General features: G+C 44.3%; 1 protein-coding gene across 1 annotated transcript in view; it reads left to right on the top strand.

Annotated features, from left to right (window-relative positions):
- reln (reelin) overlaps nucleotides 1-21,911 on the top strand; it is a 112,447-nt gene that overhangs the window by 89,971 nt on the left and 565 nt on the right. Inside the window, exons 23-63 of the mRNA XM_030054501.1 lie at nucleotides 1,047-1,184; nucleotides 2,586-2,772; nucleotides 2,945-3,150; nucleotides 3,476-3,647; nucleotides 3,828-4,034; nucleotides 4,642-4,877; nucleotides 5,401-5,558; nucleotides 5,728-5,935; nucleotides 6,268-6,344; nucleotides 6,885-7,043; nucleotides 7,208-7,402; nucleotides 8,469-8,742; nucleotides 8,888-9,028; nucleotides 9,127-9,304; nucleotides 9,421-9,505; nucleotides 9,613-9,795; nucleotides 10,043-10,211; nucleotides 10,334-10,439; nucleotides 10,560-10,786; nucleotides 10,918-11,141; nucleotides 11,633-11,783; nucleotides 11,919-12,177; nucleotides 12,330-12,579; nucleotides 12,915-13,083; nucleotides 13,238-13,378; nucleotides 13,477-13,654; nucleotides 13,759-13,952; nucleotides 14,223-14,476; nucleotides 14,645-14,799; nucleotides 14,979-15,193; nucleotides 15,511-15,688; nucleotides 15,787-15,962; nucleotides 16,088-16,194; nucleotides 16,326-16,568; nucleotides 16,745-16,920; nucleotides 17,011-17,084; nucleotides 17,805-17,966; nucleotides 18,162-18,319; nucleotides 19,360-19,585; nucleotides 19,761-19,958; nucleotides 20,695-20,793. Coding sequence (XP_029910361.1) covers nucleotides 1,047-1,184; nucleotides 2,586-2,772; nucleotides 2,945-3,150; nucleotides 3,476-3,647; nucleotides 3,828-4,034; nucleotides 4,642-4,877; nucleotides 5,401-5,558; nucleotides 5,728-5,935; nucleotides 6,268-6,344; nucleotides 6,885-7,043; nucleotides 7,208-7,402; nucleotides 8,469-8,742; nucleotides 8,888-9,028; nucleotides 9,127-9,304; nucleotides 9,421-9,505; nucleotides 9,613-9,795; nucleotides 10,043-10,211; nucleotides 10,334-10,439; nucleotides 10,560-10,786; nucleotides 10,918-11,141; nucleotides 11,633-11,783; nucleotides 11,919-12,177; nucleotides 12,330-12,579; nucleotides 12,915-13,083; nucleotides 13,238-13,378; nucleotides 13,477-13,654; nucleotides 13,759-13,952; nucleotides 14,223-14,476; nucleotides 14,645-14,799; nucleotides 14,979-15,193; nucleotides 15,511-15,688; nucleotides 15,787-15,962; nucleotides 16,088-16,194; nucleotides 16,326-16,568; nucleotides 16,745-16,920; nucleotides 17,011-17,084; nucleotides 17,805-17,966; nucleotides 18,162-18,319; nucleotides 19,360-19,585; nucleotides 19,761-19,958; nucleotides 20,695-20,793 — 7,293 coding nt within the window. The remainder of the gene's footprint in view (nucleotides 1-1,046; nucleotides 1,185-2,585; nucleotides 2,773-2,944; nucleotides 3,151-3,475; nucleotides 3,648-3,827; nucleotides 4,035-4,641; nucleotides 4,878-5,400; nucleotides 5,559-5,727; nucleotides 5,936-6,267; nucleotides 6,345-6,884; nucleotides 7,044-7,207; nucleotides 7,403-8,468; nucleotides 8,743-8,887; nucleotides 9,029-9,126; nucleotides 9,305-9,420; nucleotides 9,506-9,612; nucleotides 9,796-10,042; nucleotides 10,212-10,333; nucleotides 10,440-10,559; nucleotides 10,787-10,917; nucleotides 11,142-11,632; nucleotides 11,784-11,918; nucleotides 12,178-12,329; nucleotides 12,580-12,914; nucleotides 13,084-13,237; nucleotides 13,379-13,476; nucleotides 13,655-13,758; nucleotides 13,953-14,222; nucleotides 14,477-14,644; nucleotides 14,800-14,978; nucleotides 15,194-15,510; nucleotides 15,689-15,786; nucleotides 15,963-16,087; nucleotides 16,195-16,325; nucleotides 16,569-16,744; nucleotides 16,921-17,010; nucleotides 17,085-17,804; nucleotides 17,967-18,161; nucleotides 18,320-19,359; nucleotides 19,586-19,760; nucleotides 19,959-20,694; nucleotides 20,794-21,911) is intronic.

The following is a 21,911-nucleotide window of genomic DNA, read 5'->3' as shown; positions in this document are numbered from 1 at the left end:
CATGAATAGGAAATAAGCAGTCACATCCAGACACACTCATAACCACACAAGTGTTAACACCCAACCTATCCACACATACACATGCGCACACACACACCAACTCAAATAATCACATAAACCTTTACCACTGCACACACTGTGACCCCCACCTCCATTTCATTCCTCCACCCACTCCTAAATAAAGGTGATCTAATCTTATTCGTTGTATGATGAGAGGTCGTGGGGTCATGGCAGTAAATGGTAATGAAACATTCCTGAGCAGCCTGGTGTGATCAGGAGGAGGTCTGGGTCGATATGCGTCACCGAAGCAGCAAACCAGGCTGCCTCCCTGCCATATAACACACAATATACCTGTCTGTCTGCACTTCTCCTCTCATTCATCATCACTGTGCAGGCAGCACCTTGAAATACACTCACATACAGCGCTCACATAAACATGCACGCGCGCTGCACACAAACACACATTCACACGTACATACTGTCAAACCACCGGGATGATAGTATTGCCCTCTGACGCACACACATTTCACACAACTGCAGAATCTATACACACACACATAGATGCAGGTGATAACATTAATCTGTAACTGCCAGAACATTAAATCCACAAATCTGTATCTCCAGCTGAAGAGAAACAGGATTTTCAATATAATGTGATGATGTGGTTGACACACGATTGATCACTGTCAGCAAGGTGATCTCTGAGTTCTTGTTATGCATTTTTTAAATCCTGATATCTCAAATGAATTTTCACATCATTATAATTCAGTGGTCAATACAGAATACAGTTTACAACACCTGCTTTTTAGCCCATGCATCCCTCACACCCCCACCTCTAATGACCCTGATTGGGAATAGAAAGCGAGCATAGAAAATAGATTGATGGATGGATATTCAGTTGATAAAGAATTGCAATTTTTTCGTCTGTCTATGCACGCTTAAATTCAGCCAGTATATATCTAGTATGCCAACACTGAAACAGATGCAAGATTACTTCCTTGGGCAGAATTAATTAATTAATGTTTCTGTGTTCGTCCTGTGCTCAGGTCCAGTGCTACGCGGTTCCGTTGGATCCAGAACTATTATGGAGAGCAGGATGAGTGGGCCCTGGATGACATTTACATCGGCCAGCAGTGTCCTAACATGTGCCACGGACACGGCTGGTGTGACCATGGACACTGCAGGTCAGGCTCCATGTACACATAAACATGAACATAAACACGCGCATCAAATTTGAGGTGAAGTTGGTCTTTTGTGGTGAGTTTGTTGCTGTTTCAAAATCATAAATATCTCCGGGGGTGAGCATAGATTCAAGTTCTTGTCAGTACAACTCCCCCAACCTTCATTGTTTCATTTTGTTCCGCTCCAGCCCCCAGCTTCATGCATTATCCCTGAACACGCATTAAATTTTATAACGCCTGCATGGTGTGGAAATTAGAAACACTTGACATCATGTATAGCGAATGATTTATTGAAGTGGTACAAATGCCACAGAATAATTTATGAATGCTGACAAAACTTTCGAAATCAATATCACAACAACTTGTTTTGTTTTAAGTTAGAAGAAAATTACAGCTAAATTCAACAGTTGATCAACAGTTGACCATTTTACAAGTCCCTGTCTTTGAATGTTCATTAAATTGGGCATATAAATGAATCGATGCCATTTCTAAGTGGCATGGATTCTTCAGTAAAAGTCTGTTACTTCAACTCACCTCCATACCTTTTTTTTTTTTTTTTTTTCTGAAACAAGGTATGACAGCCAATCACAAATATGCCAGTAATGTGTCAGTCAATCATAAAGGTGTTTGGAATTTTGGTGGAATCATTTATCATTTGTCCTTGCCCGGTGCAGATGACATCAATAAAGTGCATGGTTTGGTCATGAAAAAAAATCCAAAGTACGTGAACAATAAATCAAGCACACCCTTACAAGCACTGGGTATGTTTAGGCAGTAAAGATTCACAGCATTATGCCAGAGTAACAGAACAACACAAGAAAGTGGCACAGCTTGTTTGACCTGCTGTCCGTGTTGTTAGAATAAAACAGATCATCATGAAACATCATGACTCATTTTGTAAGTCATTTTGTTTTGGAGATTTTGCAAGAAACAACTGCGTGTCTGACAACGCCCAGCATTTGATATCAGTCAGCTGCAGCAGAAGATGAATTTAGCCAGTAACTACACAGTTTTGGACAGAAAGTGGGGTTTCCTCCTGCCCAGATTAAAAGCCCACAGGTCTGTGCTGGGCACAAACACACTGGAACAATTTATGAGAAATTCATAAGAAAACTAACTGTTGTTTATGTGGAGCAGATGTGTTTTCTTGTTAGAAATGTGATCGTGACGGGTTGTATGTGTGTTGTTCCATCTTCCCGGTACTGTGTACTAGCACTGAAAATTTTAGTGGTGTGGAGTACCAGACTATACCTATTTTCACCCCTGAATATCTCTTGGTGTATGTTTGTGAAATACATTTTGTTGAACAGATAAAGCTCAAACTTCAAGAACTAATTTGGCCACTGACTGTACATCCATACTTTAATATTTAGAGTGATAACAATGACCTATTCTCTCTCAAAGGTGCGATGATGGCTTCTCTGGAACAGATTGCCAGCCCTCCTCTCCACTTTCCTCCAGTGTGCTCTCTGACTTTGAATCCCAGGATGCACTGCTGGCCACATGGCAGGAGGTGATTGGTGGAGAGGTGGTGACCCCTGACATGGGCTGCGGCGTGGTCTCATCCGGGTCCTCCCTGTACTTCAGCAAGGTAGCACAACTGTGGCATGAGTTTCAAAATCACTTGTTGTTTCCAATTCTGGTCATGTTTTTTTGTATTTTACTCACAAATTTGTGTGTGTGTGTGTGTGTGTGTGTGTGTGTGTGTGTGTGTGTGTGTGTGTGTGTGTGTGTGTGTGTGTGTGTGTGTCTGTGTGTGTCAGGCTGGGCTGAGGCAGCTCGTGAGTTGGGACCTGGACACTGAATGGGCAGAGTTTGTGCAGTTCTACCTGCGTGTGGGTGGAGACTGGGCGGAGTGTAACCAGGCAGACAGCAGGGAGGAAGGAGTGCTGCTGCAGTACAGCAACGACGGAGGCATCAGCTGGGGCCTCATCGCCGAGATGTACTTCACTGACTTCACCAAGCCACGGTGAGACACACAGAGAGAGGAGGAGCAATGATTCTTGCCTTCCTAACCAATAAACATGAAAAGAGATGAGATAGGATGAGATGAGAAACTGATGAGATGAAATGAGATGAGATGACATGAGGTGATGTGAGATGACACAAGGTAGTAATTTACATGTTCATTTATCTTTCACCTCTGAAAGGGAGTGAAAAGATAAGCAACAACAAAAGGCAAGGCAGGGCAAGGGAGTGACAGAAAATCTGCACACTAAAAAAGCAATTATTTGTTCAGACTTCATGAATAAAATGAAAAGTTTGCAACCCTTCTCCACTTGCTTTTTCCACAGCTTTGTCCACTATGAGCTGCCCTTGGCGTCCAAGACCCCTTCCACAAGGTTTCGGTGGTGGCAGCCTCTCCACTCTGGGGACGGCTATGATCAGTGGGCCATCGATGATGTCATCATTCTGTCAGAGAGGGAGAAACACATCATCCCTATGGCTAATCCCACTCTGCCACAGGTCAGGATCTGCTTCTTGTGTTGAAATGGAAAACATCAGCAAGACCAGGATCACATAGTTGCTATGTCTTGAATCTTTTCAGACTTAGACCCATTTTTCTCATGTGTGATATGTCCTGTAGACACAGGAATCTGTTATACAAAATGTTACACTCAACTCCCCTGTCTTGCTTGTCTGTAGAACTTCTATGAGAAGCCGGCATTCGACTACCCTCTGAACCAGATGAGTGTGTGGCTGATGTTGGGTAATGAAGGTATGGAGAGGGAAAGCAACAGCAGCTTCTGTGCCCCCACTCCCTCTGCCATGGTGTTTGGACGCTCTGATGGGGATAGGGTGGCAGTCACCAGGGACCTGGCACTGCGCCCCGGCTACACCCTTCAGTTTAAGGTACTTTTCAGAGGGTTGAAGCAACTAAGTAGATATATAATGCCACACAAAGGTGAAATGTACTCTAAAAGGACCACACATAGCTTTTTAACATCTGTAAATCATTAGCACATTGTATTTACATTATGTGCCAGCAGGTCCAATTCCACAGGCATTCTGCTTGACTGTATTAACAGCACAAAAACAGATTGTCCAATGGCACAAAACAATAACTTTACTTTCCACAATATTTATTCCAATATATCTTACACTCTTGATGGGGTTCATGGAATACCATGAATTTTGTCCGCCTCAATTTAAAAAATATCAGCAAGAAGTTATTCATCAAACATAATATTTATTTTCCATGGCATTCAGGTTGTGTTCACTTCTCTGCTTCCCTTCACCTTGGCTAAGACAATGAAATAAGTTTATTTGTTCAAACAATAAAACAGAATCATGAATTGTTATAAGACCTCTGGATGTGATGTGTTTTGGTCAAAATGTTGGTCAAAAACAAAAACAAAACTTGTTTATATAAATCATGGAAAAGTCAGATGGTATTCTATTTGACATCTAGTAACATGTAGTTTTATGCTTCTTTTGTCTTGTCCCCCCACATTGCCAGTTGAACATTGGTTGTGAGTCAGAGTTCAGCGCATCTGCCCCAGTCCTGCTGCAGTACTCTCATGATGCTGGTCGCACCTGGTCCCTGGTGAGGGAGGGCTGTTACCCAGGCACCCCAGGGGCAGGTGGCTGTGAGGGCAGCGGCCGCGAGCTGAGAGAGCCCACTGTCTACAACACAGGAGACTATGAACAGTGGACCAGGGTCACTGTGGTCATACCACGCAATGTCGCAGCCAGGTAGCTACAACAACACTCATGCAGCAGGGTGTGACAAGTTTGTTTGTTTGTTTGTTTGTTTTATTTAGATCCCCAATTAGCTTTTGCAAGCAGCAGCTATTCTTCCTGGGGTCTATAATCATTCATAATGACAATACAACATCAATACACAGATAGACATGAGAGATGTGCACACATGTGCGTACATGACACAACATACCTGACACAACATACGCTACATTATATAATGACAGCACACAGACATTACATAATAATCATATATCATGTAAAACAAGATCACAAGACAAATACAAACAAAACATAAGACAGACACTGCAATTATAACCAACTGAAAAAAAAACACAGAATATATTTTAACACAAATTTTACACAAATAAACAATAAACGATAAACGAGGACTCACACATCAACAATGTCCAGCTGCTCACCCATGCTGACCAAGTGATAAAGTAATACCTGCTATTGAGCTACAGATTCCAGCCACTACCTCTCTCATTCCCTCCTCCTCCTCTCCTCTCCTCAGTAAAACAAGATTCCGTTGGTTCCAAGAGAGCAGTATGTACAGGGACGCCCCTCCCTTTGCTTTGGATGGGGTCTACATCTCTGAACCCTGTCCCAACCACTGTGGGGGACATGGAGATTGCATCTCTGGAGTGTGCTTCTGTGACATGGGATACACAGGTATAGCGACAAAAGAGTGGATGAAAGGGAGAGCAACTGAAAAATAGAGAAAAGAAAAGAAGTTTTAAATATTTGGGGAGGAATTTTTGCATGTTAACCTTAGTCATACTATTTTTTTATATGAGATAGCATATGTTTTGTGTTTCCTGTTTACTTTTGTGTCCTGTAGTGGAGCAGGATAGCTGTGTCCCATCTGTGGCCAGTCCCACAGAGCTGACAGAAGGTTTTGAGGAGAAGCTGAGCCCACTTTGGCAGAGTCTAAGTGGGGGACAAATTGGAGGGGGCTGTGGCATCATTGGTGAGGGCAAGGCCCTCTACTTCAGTAGCCCTGGAAGGAGAGAGGCACGCACTGTGCCCCTAGACACAACCAACACACGGTCAGTCTGGTTCAATCTTTAAATTTCTCACTGTTGATGATTGGAAACCAGTTAATTTATTCTGTGCAAGTTCTGAATAATGATGAACATTGTACCATTTTTGGATGGGGGTGCAAGTTGTTTATTTTATTTTAATTATTTACTTTTTCTCTCTCTGTGTTTTCTCCTTTTTCCCTTCTTTCCTATTATTGTACTTTTTTCTTTGTATAAAATGACATTGTACTGTATAGTGCCTTGTCAATAAATAAATCTTTGAAAAAAAAAAAAAAAGGAAAAAAATCAGTGGATGTTCCTCAAGTGTGAAATTAAATTTTGTTGCTGTCTCCATACAGGTTGGTCCAATTCTACATCCGGATTGGCAGCAAGAGTTTGGGACCCACTTGTACCAGGCCTCGCTCACGCAATGAAGGTAACGATCCAGCTTACATTGCCATAATATGCTGCGATTCTTCACTGAGGCTCTCTGCTGCTTCTCTGTGGCTGTTCGTTGATACTGCAACCTGTAGAGAAAAACTCCACGCCAGATACAGTATGATCCGCTGGCTTCCCCATCTCCATGTGTTCAAACTCACACTTTCTGTCTTTGATCAGCCACTAAAACCTTGTGATACAGCCAAGGCAGTGTAGCCACAGATATGGACCTCATCCTCGGTGCTTTTAAACAGAGAATCAAAGTCTGCTGTTGTGTCGTTTGTCAGTCAGCAGATTGTGGGGCTCTAGCCTGCAGCAGTGCTGAAGGCTCAGTCTGATCTGTTTCTGCACAGTCAGATAAAACACTGCTAGCCTCTTAAACAGCTTGTCTGGGATAATTAGGGCATCTCAAGGACAAGGGTTCTGTTCTGCTCTATTCTATTCACCTCTTCACTTTGCACTTACATTATTCTTTACTTGTAAAACATTCTTCCACCTGACAGTGAAGCCCACTCTACTTCCCTCCCCCTTTTACTAGGCGTCATTGTCCAGTTCTCTACCAATAACGGTGTCCACTGGCAGTTCCTGAGAGAGCTGGACTTTGGTTCTTTCCTGGAGCCGCAAGTGGTGACTATTGAGCTGCCACCTCCAGCTAAAACCCCCTACACTGTATTTCGCTGGTGGCAGCCACAGCAGGGTAAGTGCATGAGTAGGAATCACACTCATACAGAAAACACACGGAAACACAATAACACTATAAGCTATAAAACTGATTGATGCCAGAAAAATTTGGTCTTGGTTTTGGGTTAGGATCTAACCATTCGGTACCCCCCCTCATCTCTTTCCTGTCCCGCTCTGCAGGTAAACACTCTGCCCAGTGGGCCCTCGATGATGTCCTCATTGGCATGAATGACAGCTCCAGAACAGGTTTCCATGACAAGTTTGACGGAACGTCCCCTCTTCGGCACAACTGGTACCGCATCCAGGGTGGGGAAGTGACTGTGGACTGTTTGTCCCTGGACACGGCGCTTACCTTCAACTCTGAGGCTATTGATAGTGAGTCCTAAATACACATACACATACATATATAAAAAAGTGAGCCTCCAGTGAGGGTTTCCAGTTTGATTCCCTGGACCTGCTGGCAAAATGTGGGTTGGGAAGCTGAATAATGAGTAAAGCACCCCCATTCCCTCAGACGCCCAAGACCAAGTCAGTGCCTCAGTGTGAATGTGAAGCAGAAAAAGAGTGGAAGTGTCAACTTTGGATAAATAATGAAGACTGAAATAAAGACAAAGGATAAAAAAGTGTACACACACATACATATACACATATGCACATGCACACACAATAAATAAAATGACACACACATTTACAATTACACACACAAAAGGCTTAAACTGAATCATCCGTGTGTGTGATGCCTGTGGGTTCTGCATTATTAATGAGAGCAAACCTGATTGAACATCCTGCCTGTTATTTATGTGAGCATCAAGCTGTGAGCGTATTTACTTTCTGCAAATATTACATTACAACTGAGCCCATCCATTAAGCAGGCCCAGCAAGAGCAATTTGGCGACACATCTATAAACATAAAGCTCCCGTGTGCCTGCAAACACATGAAGTACTGACTGTTAGACTTGATGGCTGTTCCCGTATGGAGTGAAATATGGACACATATCACACATAACTCAACAGTACCTATTATATTCACTGCTATATTTGCATTTGCACTTGTATTGACTTTTTTGGTGGGTGCATATTTCTTGCATATTGTGTGGCATTTTCATGGCTATTAAATGTGGAAGATTAATGTTGATTTTATTTGCACATTGAACATATTGTAGCAGATTTTGCACTATTTCCTAAACTACTTATTTCAGAGTGATCTAGTCCTTAGTTTTAGTTTCAGTTGACTTCACATTTTAGTTTTTTTTGGATAGAGGAATCTTCCTTTCACTTGGTAACCGGGTTGATTGTCAACAACTAATACATGTCAGTTAACAACATTTCAGTTATCAAAGTGGGAAACATTGCTTAGTCATTGTTATTTGGTGTGGATAAGAGTATCACCTTACAGTAAAAATGCCTAAAAATGTAAATATTGTTTTTTCATTGCCTGTAGAGAAGCCAAGGTATGCAGAGAGTTGGGACTTTGAGGTGTCGGGCTCATCCTTCCTGCAGTTTGAGCTGAGTATGGGCTGCAGTAAGTCCACCTCCTTCTCCCACGGCGTGCGGCTGGAGTACTCCACTGACTGTGGTCGTCACTGGTCTCTCATCACCCCAGAGTGTGTACCCCCAGCCATCGGCTGTGCCGGCTATACCCAGAGCTCCATCTATACCTCCACCCAGTATAAACACTGGAGGAGGATCACTGTCTACCTGCCTAGCGCTGCCAAGTAAGTGTGGTGAAGTAGTATGTGTTTTCATGTCTGTGTCAAGAATTTATGCCGAAGGTGGGAGAGGAGTATTGATTTATTCAGTGAATTATGTATACCCTAAAGCTAGCATCTCTCTTAGTAACATGCTGTTTGAATTCTCCAGTTCCCCCAGGACTCGCTTCCGTTGGATCCAGACCCACTTCACCCCAGGGGCAGAGGGTTGGGCCTTGGACAATGTGTTGCTTGCCCCTGGCTGCCCCTGGATGTGCTCTGGACATGGCCTATGTGATAACGGACATTGTGTGTAAGTAAACTGGCTTTTATGCCTAGTTAAAGCATTTCAAGCTTTTGTCATATTGATAATTATTTTGTGGCCTAACATTTATTCCTATTCTCTCCAAGGTGTGATAAGGGTTATGGAGGGGCTCACTGTGTGCCCTTGACTCCTCTGCCATCTGTACTCAGAGATGACTTTAATGAGAACCTGCAGCAGGAGACCTGGCCTGAGGTGTACGGAGCGGAGAGGGGAACTCTGAGCGGAGAGCCTCTTAAGTCTGGCACTGCCCTCATCTTCAAAGGGGTGAGGATCCTTAGAGTCAAGCAGAGCAACACCTGAATGTAGATAACACAAATAGTACAAATATTGAGCATAGTGACGTATGTGAATTCATATATATGTAATTATTTGTTTTATAGGATGGTTTGCGTATGTTGGTGTCACGGGACCTGGACTGTACCAGCACTCTCTACATCCAATTCTCTTTCAAATTCATCACTAAAGGTACATCTGCTTTCAGATTACTGTTTGCCTTTTTCATGTAGCTGTATGTTTATATGGTGTGAGTCTGTAAAATTTCGCTGTAATGGTTCATCTTGTGGGCTCTCCAGGTGTCCCAGAGCGCTCCCATTCAGTGTTGCTGCAGTACTCAGTGAATGGAGGAATCAGCTGGCTGCTGCTGGATGAGTTTTACTTCCCCACCTCCACCGACACTCTTTTCCTCCACCTGCCACTGCCAGCGAGCGCCCAGACCAACGCCACCCGCTTCAGACTCTGGCAGCCATACAACAGTGGTGAGCGGAAACATACTGTGGAAGCACACCAAGATTATCTTTTATCTCCTGCCTCCTTAATCTTCCTTGTTGTCTGTCACTCTGCATCATGCCTCACATCCCCAATGTGTAACACTAATGTTATTCCATCACACATCTACACAAAGACGTAACCTATTGTAGCTATCCTCAGGCCATGTTTCCAATGTAAAATGAGAGATTTCTACAGTGAGAATGAGAGATCTCTTTTTCCTCTTGTGCCCTCTAGGTAAGAAGGAAGAGGTGTGGGTGATAGATGATCTCATTATCGATGGAAGCTCTTTACACAACCCACCAGTGGTGATAGACAGCTTTGAGGAAGGCCCCAACGAGTCCAACTGGCTCTTCTACCCTGGGGGTAACACAGGCCTTTACTGCCCCTACCAGAAGACTGGCCTGTAAGTAACACAAGAGACAGTTCATTTTGAATAGCTTATTCTGTCTTTAGATGATGCATGATGGGCTTGAAACATGCAAATTGATGTGTTTACCGTTGACAATCTCTTTTATGGGTATGCAGGGAGGAGGATGAGTCAGCAATGGTGTTTGTCTCCAGCGAGCTGGGAGAGCACTCCATTACCACCAGGGACATTGACGTAAATGAGAACACCATCATCCAATTTGAGGTACACAAACAGCCTTGAAGACTTTTTTAGAGGTGACAAGGAACAATTCTATTTTCTTCTCAAGAGATAAGTCACAACGTGGCATCTTAATGGATGTCATGTGTATGTTTGTTTCTCCAGATTAACGTGGGCTGCACTGTTGACAGCTCCTCCGCCAACCCAGTGCGTCTTGAGTTTTCACGGGATTTTGGTGCCACATGGCACCTACTGGTGCCCCTGTGCGCTGGAGGGCCTCAGCCTTCATCGCTGTGCTCCACTGAGCTCCACCCTGCTAGCATCTACTACCCTGGCACCACTCAGGGCTGGAGGAGGGAGGTTATCCACTTTGGCAAGCTGCGCCTCTGTGGGTAAGGACTGGACAAAGATGTCAAAAAAAAGCCACTAAATAAATGTGTTTGTGTTTATGTGCATATCTTCTTTCTTTCTTTCTTTCTTTCTTTCTTTCTTTCTTCCTTTCTTTGTCTCAATCTCACTGCAGGTCAGTGAGGTTCCGATGGTACCAGGGTTTCTATTCAACTGGTTCCTCTCCTCCCACTTGGGCCCTGGACAACGTCTACATCGGGCCTCAGTGTCAAGACATGTGTAATGGTCATGGGGCCTGTGTGGGCGGCACCCACTGTATGTGTGACCCGGGCTACTCTGGACCTGACTGTTCTGTACCCGAAACTCCCAACCCTGACTTCCTCAAGGAGGACTTTGAAGGTACAAGAACAGACAGCTGTCCACACAAAAGCACAGGGAGTAGGTTGTTTATTGCTCATTTATGTGTACGAGGGGCAGTAGATTGATTAGAGGGCTGTATCTACGTGGTGCTTGTTGATCAGTTCCAGTACTCAGAGTGTTACCACTTAATTATGAAAGTGATCGTGTGATCATTTATTTATTCACCAGAATCAGACTTAAGGAATCACAATCATTATGCACTTAAAATGAATGTCTGTGATTATGAAGTGAATTGTCACATCATGTCCAAGCCAACTCTCTAGTTCACTGTATAAACGTGGTGTAGCCTTTTGTTTGTTTTTACCCACAACATATTGTCCAAGATCCTCAGGCATCATTCATCATTCCTCAGGCATCAACAACAATAACTGTAATAATGTCAAAATAAAAGCATAAAATGTGAGTGAGTGATATGTATGAATGTGTGTGTGTGTGTGTGTGTGTGTTCGTTTGTGTCCTTCTGCCTCCAGGGGGGGCTGTGGATGCCGAGCGGTTCAGGCTGCTGAGTGGAGGTAAACCATCCAGGAAGTGTGGCATCATGTCCAGTGGAAACCACTTGTTCTTCAGTGAGGATGGCCTGCGCATGCTGGTCACCAATGACATGGACCTGTCCAATGCTAGGTATAGCCAAACATACAAAACACATTCATAGGCAGTCTAATCTCAGATAAGAACCCTACCAACCAACCAAAACTGATGCCATTGATTTTGTCATTGTCAGCGATTGGCTCATGTGTTCATGGCTGTATTCTTCAGGTTTGTGCAGTTCTTCCTGCGTCTAGGCTGTGGTAAGGCTGCCCCAGACCCTCGCTCTCAGCCTGTGTTGCTCCAGTTCTCTGTGGATGGAGGTCTGACTTGGGGCCTTCTGCAAGACTTCCTCTTCAGTAACAGCAGCAATCAGGCTCGTCTGGTGGCTCTGGAGATCCCACTGCGTGCCCGCACACCCTCTACTCGCCTCCGCTGGTGGCAGCCCTCAGAGAATGGACACTTCTACAGCCCCTGGGTCATTGACCAGGTGCAGTATCCATTGTTTTTTTTCCCTTTCACATATCCCTCCTTTGTTTATGATGTAGTAGATGAAAAGTACAGCCATGAATTGTGAATACTTCTACTTCCTCTTTCTTTTTCCATTATACATGAGCTGACATTTCTCTTCTCTGTCTCCAGGTGGTGGTGGGTGGCAGTGCCAGTGGTTGGGGTCCCCTGGAAGACGATTTCTCCTCCATCGATGGACGCTCCTGGCTCCTCCACCCTGGAGGAACCCGTATGCCTGTTTGTGGCTCTGATGGGGCTGCTTTCGCCTTCATAGAGAAGTCCAACACTCGCTATGCTGTCACCACGGATATCAGCCTCGGCCAAGATGCTTTCATCCAGTTTGACTTCTCCGCCTCTTGCTCTGTCACCAACTCCTGCTACTGTAAGAGGGATAAATAAATACCAGTGATCTATACTGAAAAAGCTCTAGACTGCAAGGAGAGACTTATTGATTTGAGGGAACAGTAGATGTTTAATGTGCATTACACAGAAGCTGCAAGGGTAATTAGTCGTCAGTTCTCTCACCATATGCTCTCTAACAGCTTCTAAAACAGTCATCTGAAATGAAAGAGTATTTAAAGACTGTTGGTATGAAACAAGTACTCAAATTTTATACTTAGTTTTTAGACAGTCCAGCTATGTCTGTCCATTTGCAGCTGAATAAACATATGTAATGTTGATAACCACCTTGTTTCTGTTTCCTTCCTGTCAACACAGCCATAGAGTTGGAGTATTCTCTGGATCTGGGTCTGACCTGGCAGCCTGTGGTCAGAGACTGTCTGCCTACCAGCCCTGACTGCTCGTCCTACACCCTGCAGAAACTGCTGGTTTCAGACACATACAACAAGTGGGGCCGTGTCACCCTGCCCATCCCGTCCTATGCTAGGTTAGCACTGGCCTGTACTTTTTTCAAGGGCATGGACTTTGTTAAGTAGCTTGTAAAAATGCTGGGGTGTACTGTATTTAATTAAGGATGCTGATAAATTCTATACTGCAGAATTCATTATTTATTGGTGATTGGGTCTGTGTATATCTATCAGGTCTCCAGCCACTAGATTCCGTTGGTATCAGCAGGCTCCTTTTGACAAGCAGCAGACTTGGGCTCTGGACAACCTCTATATTGGAGATGGCTGCCCAGATATGTGCTCTGGACACGGACGCTGCCAGCAGAGCTCCTGTGTGTAAGTAATGAGACCTGGTTGACCTGGTTAATATTTGTCATGTATAACTATCTTGATGGCCACATTGTCTTTGACTCTGACACCACCATCCCTTCCAGGTGTGACCCAGAGTGGGGTGGGGAGTACTGTGATGAGCCTGTGGTTCCCCTGCCCTCCCAGCTGAAGGACAGCTTCAGCCGATCACCCTCTCTCAGCCACTGGCACCTACTGACAGGGGGGAAACTGAGCACTGTGTGTGGAGCTGTGGCCTCTGGAGCTGCTCTGCACTTCAGCGGGGTAACCATACATCTGTTCTCTTTGCTTCCTTCTTTCTTACCTTTTTCTAATTTCATGAGACTATATTTGCAGCTATATTGTTGTATGCTTGTGTGTGTGTGCAGAGTTGCAGCCGTCAGCTGGTGACAGTGGACCTCAACCTGACCAACGCTGAATTCATCCAGTTCTATTTCATGTATGGCTGCATGATCCCACCAAGCAACCGTAATCAGGGTGTGCTTCTGGAGTACAGCTTGAATGGAGGGATCAACTGGCACCTACTGACAGAGATCTTCTATGATCTGTACACCAAGCCGGGGTGGGTCCTTTCTCACTTTCTATTTTGTGTTTGTATTTGAAAAGAAATGTTTTTGATTCTATGGAGAAAAGTATGTATTTCACCATTTCCTTTCAGTATGCATTTGCTGTTTATACACAGCAAGTGTTGCATGTGTTAGATATATTTGTTTTGCATCGTAGACAAACAGAATATCTCACTGAAGCAGGATGACCATAGCATATTGCACCCGAATCGCTTGTCCTTGACCTTTCTGTATTAATGTCTGTTTGTTTCTGTCTCTGTGTTCAGGTTTGTGAATGTGCTGCTGCCCCCTGCTGCCCGGCAGGAAGGGGTGCGCGTGCGCTGGTGGCAGCCACAGCATGAGGGGGCAGACCACAGTGATTGGGCACTAGATAACGTTCTTATCGCAGGCTCCGACCCACGGGCACAGATCTCTGATACTTTTGGAGGGGTCGCACTGCCCAACCATGAGAGAGCTCCTGCTGATGGGACCCCCACAGGCAGGACAAGTCAACTTGGAGAACAAGAGGAAACTCCTATAGGTAGTAAAATTGGACCTGGGATCTGACTCAGTAGTCCCAATCAATGATCTACTGTAATTCAGTGAAGTATGTTTCTGGTTAGCATTCAGCGCTATGATAACATCCAGGCTTATAAGCTTCTACCTCTTACTTGTTTCCATAACCCCCACCCCCTTTTTTGTTCTTCAGTGAGTGATCACTGGTTGTTTTCAGAGGACTGCTCAGTGCAACGTTTCTGCAGCTCTCCAGATGGGGTAATGGTGTGCGGCAACGTGGATGGGAGAGAGGTGTATGCAGTCACACATGACATTGTCCCTGGCAAAGGTTGGGTTATGCAGTTCAAGGTAACTACTAAGCCTATGGTGATACACTGACAAAGTAAACAGTTGCAGTCTTTAAAGATATTGTGTGACACTGGTTCCCCAAAGCATATCAGTTTCATTGGCATTCTATTGCAACTTTGTTTGCATTTGAGTTGGAAGAACCTGTAATAACACTCATCAATATCTGTGTGTTCATTTAGATTGCAGTAGGCTGCAGTGTGCCTGATCGCCCTGCAGACCGGCAGGTCCATGTCCAGTATTCAGTAGACTATGGGGTGACTTGGAAGTACCTGGTGCCTCAGTGCCTGCCTGCAGACCCCCGCTGTGGGGGTCAAGTCTCTCAGCCCTCAGTCTTTTTCCCTGCTACAGGCTGGAAGAGGGCAGTTTACCCTCTTCCGGACAGCTTGGCTGAGACGTGAGTTTTCCTGTGTCTGCCCTCACATCCTTTAAATTAAGCATAGAGCGCTCATTTGCATCTGGTTAGTGAAGAGGAAACAATCACAAACCTAAATCCCAGTAAAGCCTGACATCTAATGAATAAGTAGGGCAATGAAATGGCCATCTGCTGTCAGGTAATCTTTGGTGCCAAGTCCTGTCACCTTCCACAGAGAAAAACAGGTGGTGACATCACCAGGCACCAAAGATAAGCCAATAATGGATGGCCAAAATTATAAATATATGTATATCTCAACAAAAAGGTTAAGCTTCACCATCCATTTTTCTGTTCCTCAGGGCGGTGCGGTTCCGGTTTTACCAGCAGCACTCAGATATTCAGTGGGGAGTGGAGAACTTCTACATCGGGCCTGCATGTGACAGCCATTGTGGAGGACATGGCGACTGTCTGGACCAGCGTTGTCTCTGTGACCCAGGGTTTACTGGACCCAACTGTTATGCCAGCACTGCTCTGAAGGTGAAATGGAAAAGCCTACAGTCTCACACTCACTCTTTTGATCAGTCTTTTGAGATGGTCCCTGTTTCTACAGTAACCTTCGTGTTTTTTCTCTTCAGGCATCTCTGAAAGAACGTTTTGACTGGGAAGGGACAGCCGGCCCCCAGTGGCAGGTGCTGGAGGGCGGCCGGCCCTGCACAGACTGTGGTGTGTTGGTGGAAGGAACGGCCCTGTACTTTGGAGGGGCTGATGCCAGACAGGCTGTCACTGCTGACCTGGACCTCCGTGGAGCCAAGTTAGTGTTCTTCTTCTGTCAGTGTCAATGAAATTCAGACCAGGTTATGTATATTTTCTCAGTTGCGCTCTCTCCATGTTGTGTTATTTTTAAGAACTTTATAACCTGCTTCTCTTTGTGAGTAGGTTTGTGGAGTACTGGGCCAGGATAGGGAGTGAAGATAACATGACTATGTGTCATCGTCCAACCTGTCGTAAAGAGGGAGTGCTGCTGGACTACTCTACTGATGGAGGTACAGGAATAATATACCCTGCTCAGTGTATTTTACCTAGTGACTTTTAGCAATCATCTGCAGCCTTTGAACCTAGTTCAGACCAATTATTTTTTCTTCTGTCTCTCTAATTCTGTCCATATCTGTTTCAGGTGTGTCATGGACCCTACTGCATGAGATGGACTATCTGAAGTATGTGTCAGTGAGGAGAGACTATATTGTTCTACCAGAAGGTGCTCTGACCAATGCTACTCGCCTGCGTTGGTGGCAGCCGTTCACCATCTCCTCAGGCCTGGCCTCACCCAGCCTGGAAAGAGCCCAGTGGGCCATAGACAACATCTTGGTCGGAGGGTCAGATATCAACCCATCCACACTGCTTGATACCTTTGATGATGGTGAGATTCTTTGATCTCAAAGATAGGGAAAAGACTTCATGAAATCAGAGGGTGAAAAATTATAAGTCAAAATGGGTATTTCTCTTGTTATGGTTGATAATTAATCATTTAGAATCACTGAAATTGTTTTTAAATCTCCCTCCTCCCCTCTTTTTTGATTCCTTTTCTTTTGTCAGAGGGTGTTTCTCATGAGGAGAGCTGGAGTTTCTATCCTAACGCTGTGCGTACAGCTGGCTTCTGTGGAAACCCCTCCTTCCACCTGTACTGGCCCAACAAGAATCAGGACAGGACACACAACATCTTGGCTACTCGTGAACTCATAGTGCAGCCTGGATACATTCTACAATTCAAGGTACTGTCTGATACTCTCATAGCTATATCAATTAATGTATTTTATTTGTACCTGTTGCTACAGTCTTTTACCTCTTTCTCTGTGGTGCAGATTGTTGTTGGATGTGAGGCAGACACTTGTGAAGACCACCATTCTGTCCTGCTGCAGTACAGAAAGGATGCGAGGTAGGAGAAAAGAGAAAAGTCTTTCACCAAAAATTGTTCCACCAAAAAAACAGAACAGCACTTGTAGAAAAATAACCAAAACCCAATTCCAAATCAGTGTAAAGCCTGACATCTAATTGTAGAAAGCATGGCACAGAAATGGCCATCTGCTATTTGCCTTAGTCATCTCACTGCCATGTTTGGTTAAATGATGTCATAAGGGAAATTAGACACAGAAGTGCCATAGAATCCAGTGTTAAAACTCTGCTATAAAAATACTACTTTAAGAGTAGGATTAATCACAGTTACAACTGGAAATCATCTCAATAGCTACGATAAAACATGGCGCCGAGGTGAAAAAAGCAAATTGGCTGATCTTTACTAATAGGTGAGATTGCCACTTCTTGTACTCAGTAGAAGGTGACATCAGCCAAAGGTCAAAAGTCAGCCAGCATCAGATGGCCATTTTTGTATCATGTTTCTACCATTAGACATTAGGCTTTACAGAGATTTGGGTTTGGGATTTGGTTTCAAGATGTTGGTAACCTCATAAGGTAGGTGGGTGCATCAGTTACATAATATCACAAAATAACAAATGAAATGCACTGAACTCATTAATGATATCTAGCAGCATGATAGTATCTGATGGTAGATTTATTTGATATGTTATTTAATATGTTTCTTTTGTGCACAGGATACATTATATATGAACAGTTTTCAGCCCTCCATCTCTTCCATCAGGTCTGATTCATGGCAGCTGGTTCAGTCAGAGTGCCTCCCCTCCTCTGTCAACAACGTGGGCTGCTCTCCCTTCCAATTCCATGAATCCACCATCTACAGCCCAGTCAATAGCTCCACATGGACCAGGGTCACTGTCCAGCTTCCAGACCACGTCTCATCAGGGTAGGAGCACACAGATTTTACTTTTGGAAAATATCATGACTTTATGTTGGTACACCCTTTGAAACTAGGTCTTTGTCTTATTTTATATCCAGTAATAAAATTTTTTTTTTGATGGTACAATACAGTATGTGGTTGGTGTTCTGTTTATTGCAGTTCCATTTGGTAAACCATTTGGGATTTGTTGAACATTCCTAGGGCTACCCAGTTCCGCTGGATCCAAAAGGAGGGGACAGGAGAGCGTCATGGTTGGGGGGTGGACCATGTCTACATAGGAGAGGCCTGCCCAGGACTCTGCAGCGGCCATGGTTACTGCACCAATGGAGTGGTCTGCATCTGTGACGAAGGACACCATGGTGGGCCACAAACAACATACTGTATTCAAATTTATAGAATCAAATACCATGCTTCAAATACCATTTAAAGCACTTTTCTGGTGACCTTATGGCTTCAATCATTTTCAAAACCTCCTGGAACAGTCCATCTCAGAATGTGATGTATAATTATCTCCACCAATCATAATAGCCGCTTCTCAAAATCTAGGCTTCAGCTGATCGGAGGAAGGCAGCATTTCTCAGCTGCTATGTCATCGAGGGCTATTCCATTTGGAAAGATGCTTTGAATACAGCCAAGAAATGCAACCTTTGTCGGATGGTTATCCCACAGTCCTGTGTGCACAAAGGAGGCGGAAGTCACTTTGGGGAAAAAAAAAAAATAGTGGGGCAAGGCATAAAGCACCGATACTGCCGCTCGGGTGGCTTTAGTCCTAAAATGTAAGTTAAAATGCATACTATTATGTAACATTAGTCTATTCCTCCAACTCCTCAAAGTGCTTTAAAACGACAAGACGGAAGAGCCTCTTCTCCATCATGCACTGAGAGCATGACATTCACCGCTGACATTTCTTGATGTGTATTGCACACATTTGATGATGGTTGACTGTTTCAAAAGAGAAGCTTTCGTAGAGCAATGCTATCAAGGTATCACATGTGCATCAGGTTCATCGGCAGCCTAGCTGGGTTACACCAACTGTCTGTAATTAGCTGTTACCAGGTAAAGCAAAGAATTGCTTACAAGGCCTGTTTGAAATAACTGAGTCTGCAAAAAAGAGTCTCACCTGTGAAACAGGTGAGACTCTTTTTGATTGAGGGTATGACTGGTGGTGATGATCATACATTATTTTTCTAAAATGAACTGTTAAAATGACTGAGGTCATGAGGTCAACAAAGGGGGTCTTCAAACTGCTTCAAAGTTATTCATTTGTTCAGAGGGAACATCCAGGACACTGACACCATTAGAGTTTCCCGGTGTTTTATTATGTCAATTCCCAAGTCCATTCTATAATCTCTTACCTCCCTGTTTCATCACCTGCCTTCCTCCTCCTCTCACATCATAGGTGATGACTGCTCCCTGTCAAGCAGTGACTTGCCCAGCTCCATCAAGGACAACTTTGAGTCAGGCAGCGTATCTCAGGAGAGCTGGCAGCTGATCCAGGGTGGCGGAGTGGGCAGCGGCTGTGGGCAGCTGTCACCTCACGCCCATGGAGATTCACTATACTTCAATGGCTGTAAGATGAGACAGGCTGTTACCAAACCCCTGGATCTCACCAGAGCCAGGTACAGGTACTACCAAAACATAGATCAACTAATTATGTACACCTCTGTTGTTGGTAGTTAAACTACAGCTACAACAGCCAAGCTAAGCATCCCATCCTTAGATATATCCTATCGAATATATATCATTATATACTGTATGTCCTTACTCTAACTCTGTCCCTCTGTCTCTGTCTCCCCACAGTAAGATCATGTTTGTGCTGCAGATTGGCAGCGTGTCACAGACAGACAGCTGTAACATAGCTCTGGACCAGGCCAACACAGTGGACCGGGCAGTGCTGCTGCAGTACAGTGTCAACAATGGAGTCAGCTGGCATGTCATCGCCCAGCACCAGCCCAAAGACTTCATTAAGGCCCAGAGAGTCTCCTACAACATCCCACTGTGAGTGGCATCATAGGCGTGCACGTACACACAAATACATAGTGCAATGTCACGCTATGTTATTAAAGGAACAGTTCACCCAAAATACAGGAAAAGATATTTTCCCACCTAATCCTAGTGCAATCTGTCAATACAGATAGATTACCCTATTACAATGGGGGCAGGATGGGTATTTGTTTATGGAGCTCAAACTGTTGAACTCACACAAAAACTCAACAGTAGCAGCCTTTTCCAAAAACAATGGCATGAATACCTGATATAATCCACAGGGGTTGAAGAGGTTTGTTTGAACTATTTCCTGCCTCAGAGCACTGGCAGTCTATATCTATCTACTGCTAAGGCATACCTATTTGGAGCAGATATAGTTTCTTCAACAGGAAATAGTTCCTAATAAAACTCATCACCCACAAGAACTGTGGATTATATCAGGCATGTGTGTTTTGTTTTTGGAAAAAGCTGTTGCAGTTTTCACATGTAATTTTTTGACAGTTGTAGCTCCACAAATTCCCATTGAGTCCCATGGTATTAAGGTGCTGGGAGATAGGGAAGATCACAGCAATCTGGAAACCTTGCCAAATATCATAGAACTGTCTGGACCAAGAAATTGCACTAGAGTTTTTTTCTGTATTTTGGGTAAAGTATCTCAGCACAAAATACACAATTTGAATGGCCTGAAGAGGTGCAGTCACACTTATTGACCTCTGTGACTCTACAATGTTTCCCATGGTCTCTCCAGAGAGGCGAGGGTTAAAGGGGTGATGCTGCGATGGTGGCAGCCACGACACGACGGCGCAGGACATGACCAGTGGGCATTGGACCACGTGGAAGTAGTTCTGTGAGTACCCAATCCCCAGCTGGCCCCTGGCCCCCCAAGACTGGCCACCAACAGAGCCCCAGTCTGCCCTTGCCTTTGCCTCTGCCTCAGCCCTAGAAATGGTCCCCTCTCCTGGACACAAACACACATGGATACATACGATATGCACACTTACACACCCAGAACAAAGCAGGTTAATACCCATGCAAGAGTTGTTTTCATATGCTAATTGCAGCTTTTTGGTGTCAGGCAAGCAGAGCAGAAACAAAGACTGCTACAAGCTTTGCTGTAAAGTGTTCTATCTATGGATGGCTGCTTTGTGTACAGCAGATCAACTTTTGTTGTCAAACTGCTGCACTTTCACTGTCTTGTAGAATCCACGCACCGCCTAAAAAGACAGCTCTTCAGTGCCTACATTTATTTCTTTGTTTTAAATCTTTTATTAGCGCGGTAGCTTGGGACTAAGATCATGACTCATTTGTTTCAAGCGGAGGACAATTCCAGCTTTCAAATACAGAAGTGTTTAAGAAATGGCAAAACTGCCGATGTCGAGTTTCTGCAGGGCACTGAAGACATCATGTATAAAGTCTACACTCAGCTTACATGTGTTTTTTTTTTTTTTTTACATGGCAATACCATAAAGCATTTTGAATGCATTTTCTGCATGTTACTGTGGGTATCAGAGCAATGTTCCCTCATGATGTGGGTGCTAATTGTTCATTCAGGCTTGTACCCAATGCATTTCAAATGTTGCATACAGCAGTCATGTAATGCACACTTATATGTCATGTGCAGCTGATATATAGTGATGTGTAAAGTTGCACACGCACACATACATGCCCATACACATATACACATTTACGCACACACACACATGCCTAACCTGAGCTGTCCTTGGTCTAGTGTGGCCGTGACCTGCCCCGTTCCCTCTCTCTCTCACTCGCACGGTTTTCAACAGTGTCTGCTGAAAAGAGTGACCGTGATCCTTACACTTTGCTCTTTTGTTTATTTCTTTCTCTCTGGTCACCACTCCTCCACTCCTTCACACACTCCTCCTCTCACTCCTACTCCTCTTCAATGTTTTCTTTTGCTTTGTGCGCCTTCCTCCCGGCTGCTTATAAATCATTGACCTGCGTGGT

The sequence above is a fragment of the Myripristis murdjan genome, chromosome 6 (assembly GCF_902150065.1).
Source record: "Myripristis murdjan chromosome 6, fMyrMur1.1, whole genome shotgun sequence".
Classification (NCBI taxonomy): Eukaryota; Metazoa; Chordata; class Actinopteri; order Holocentriformes; family Holocentridae; genus Myripristis; species Myripristis murdjan.
Note: the sequence above shows the minus strand (reverse complement) of the source record. Positions and strands in the feature narration are given on the sequence as shown.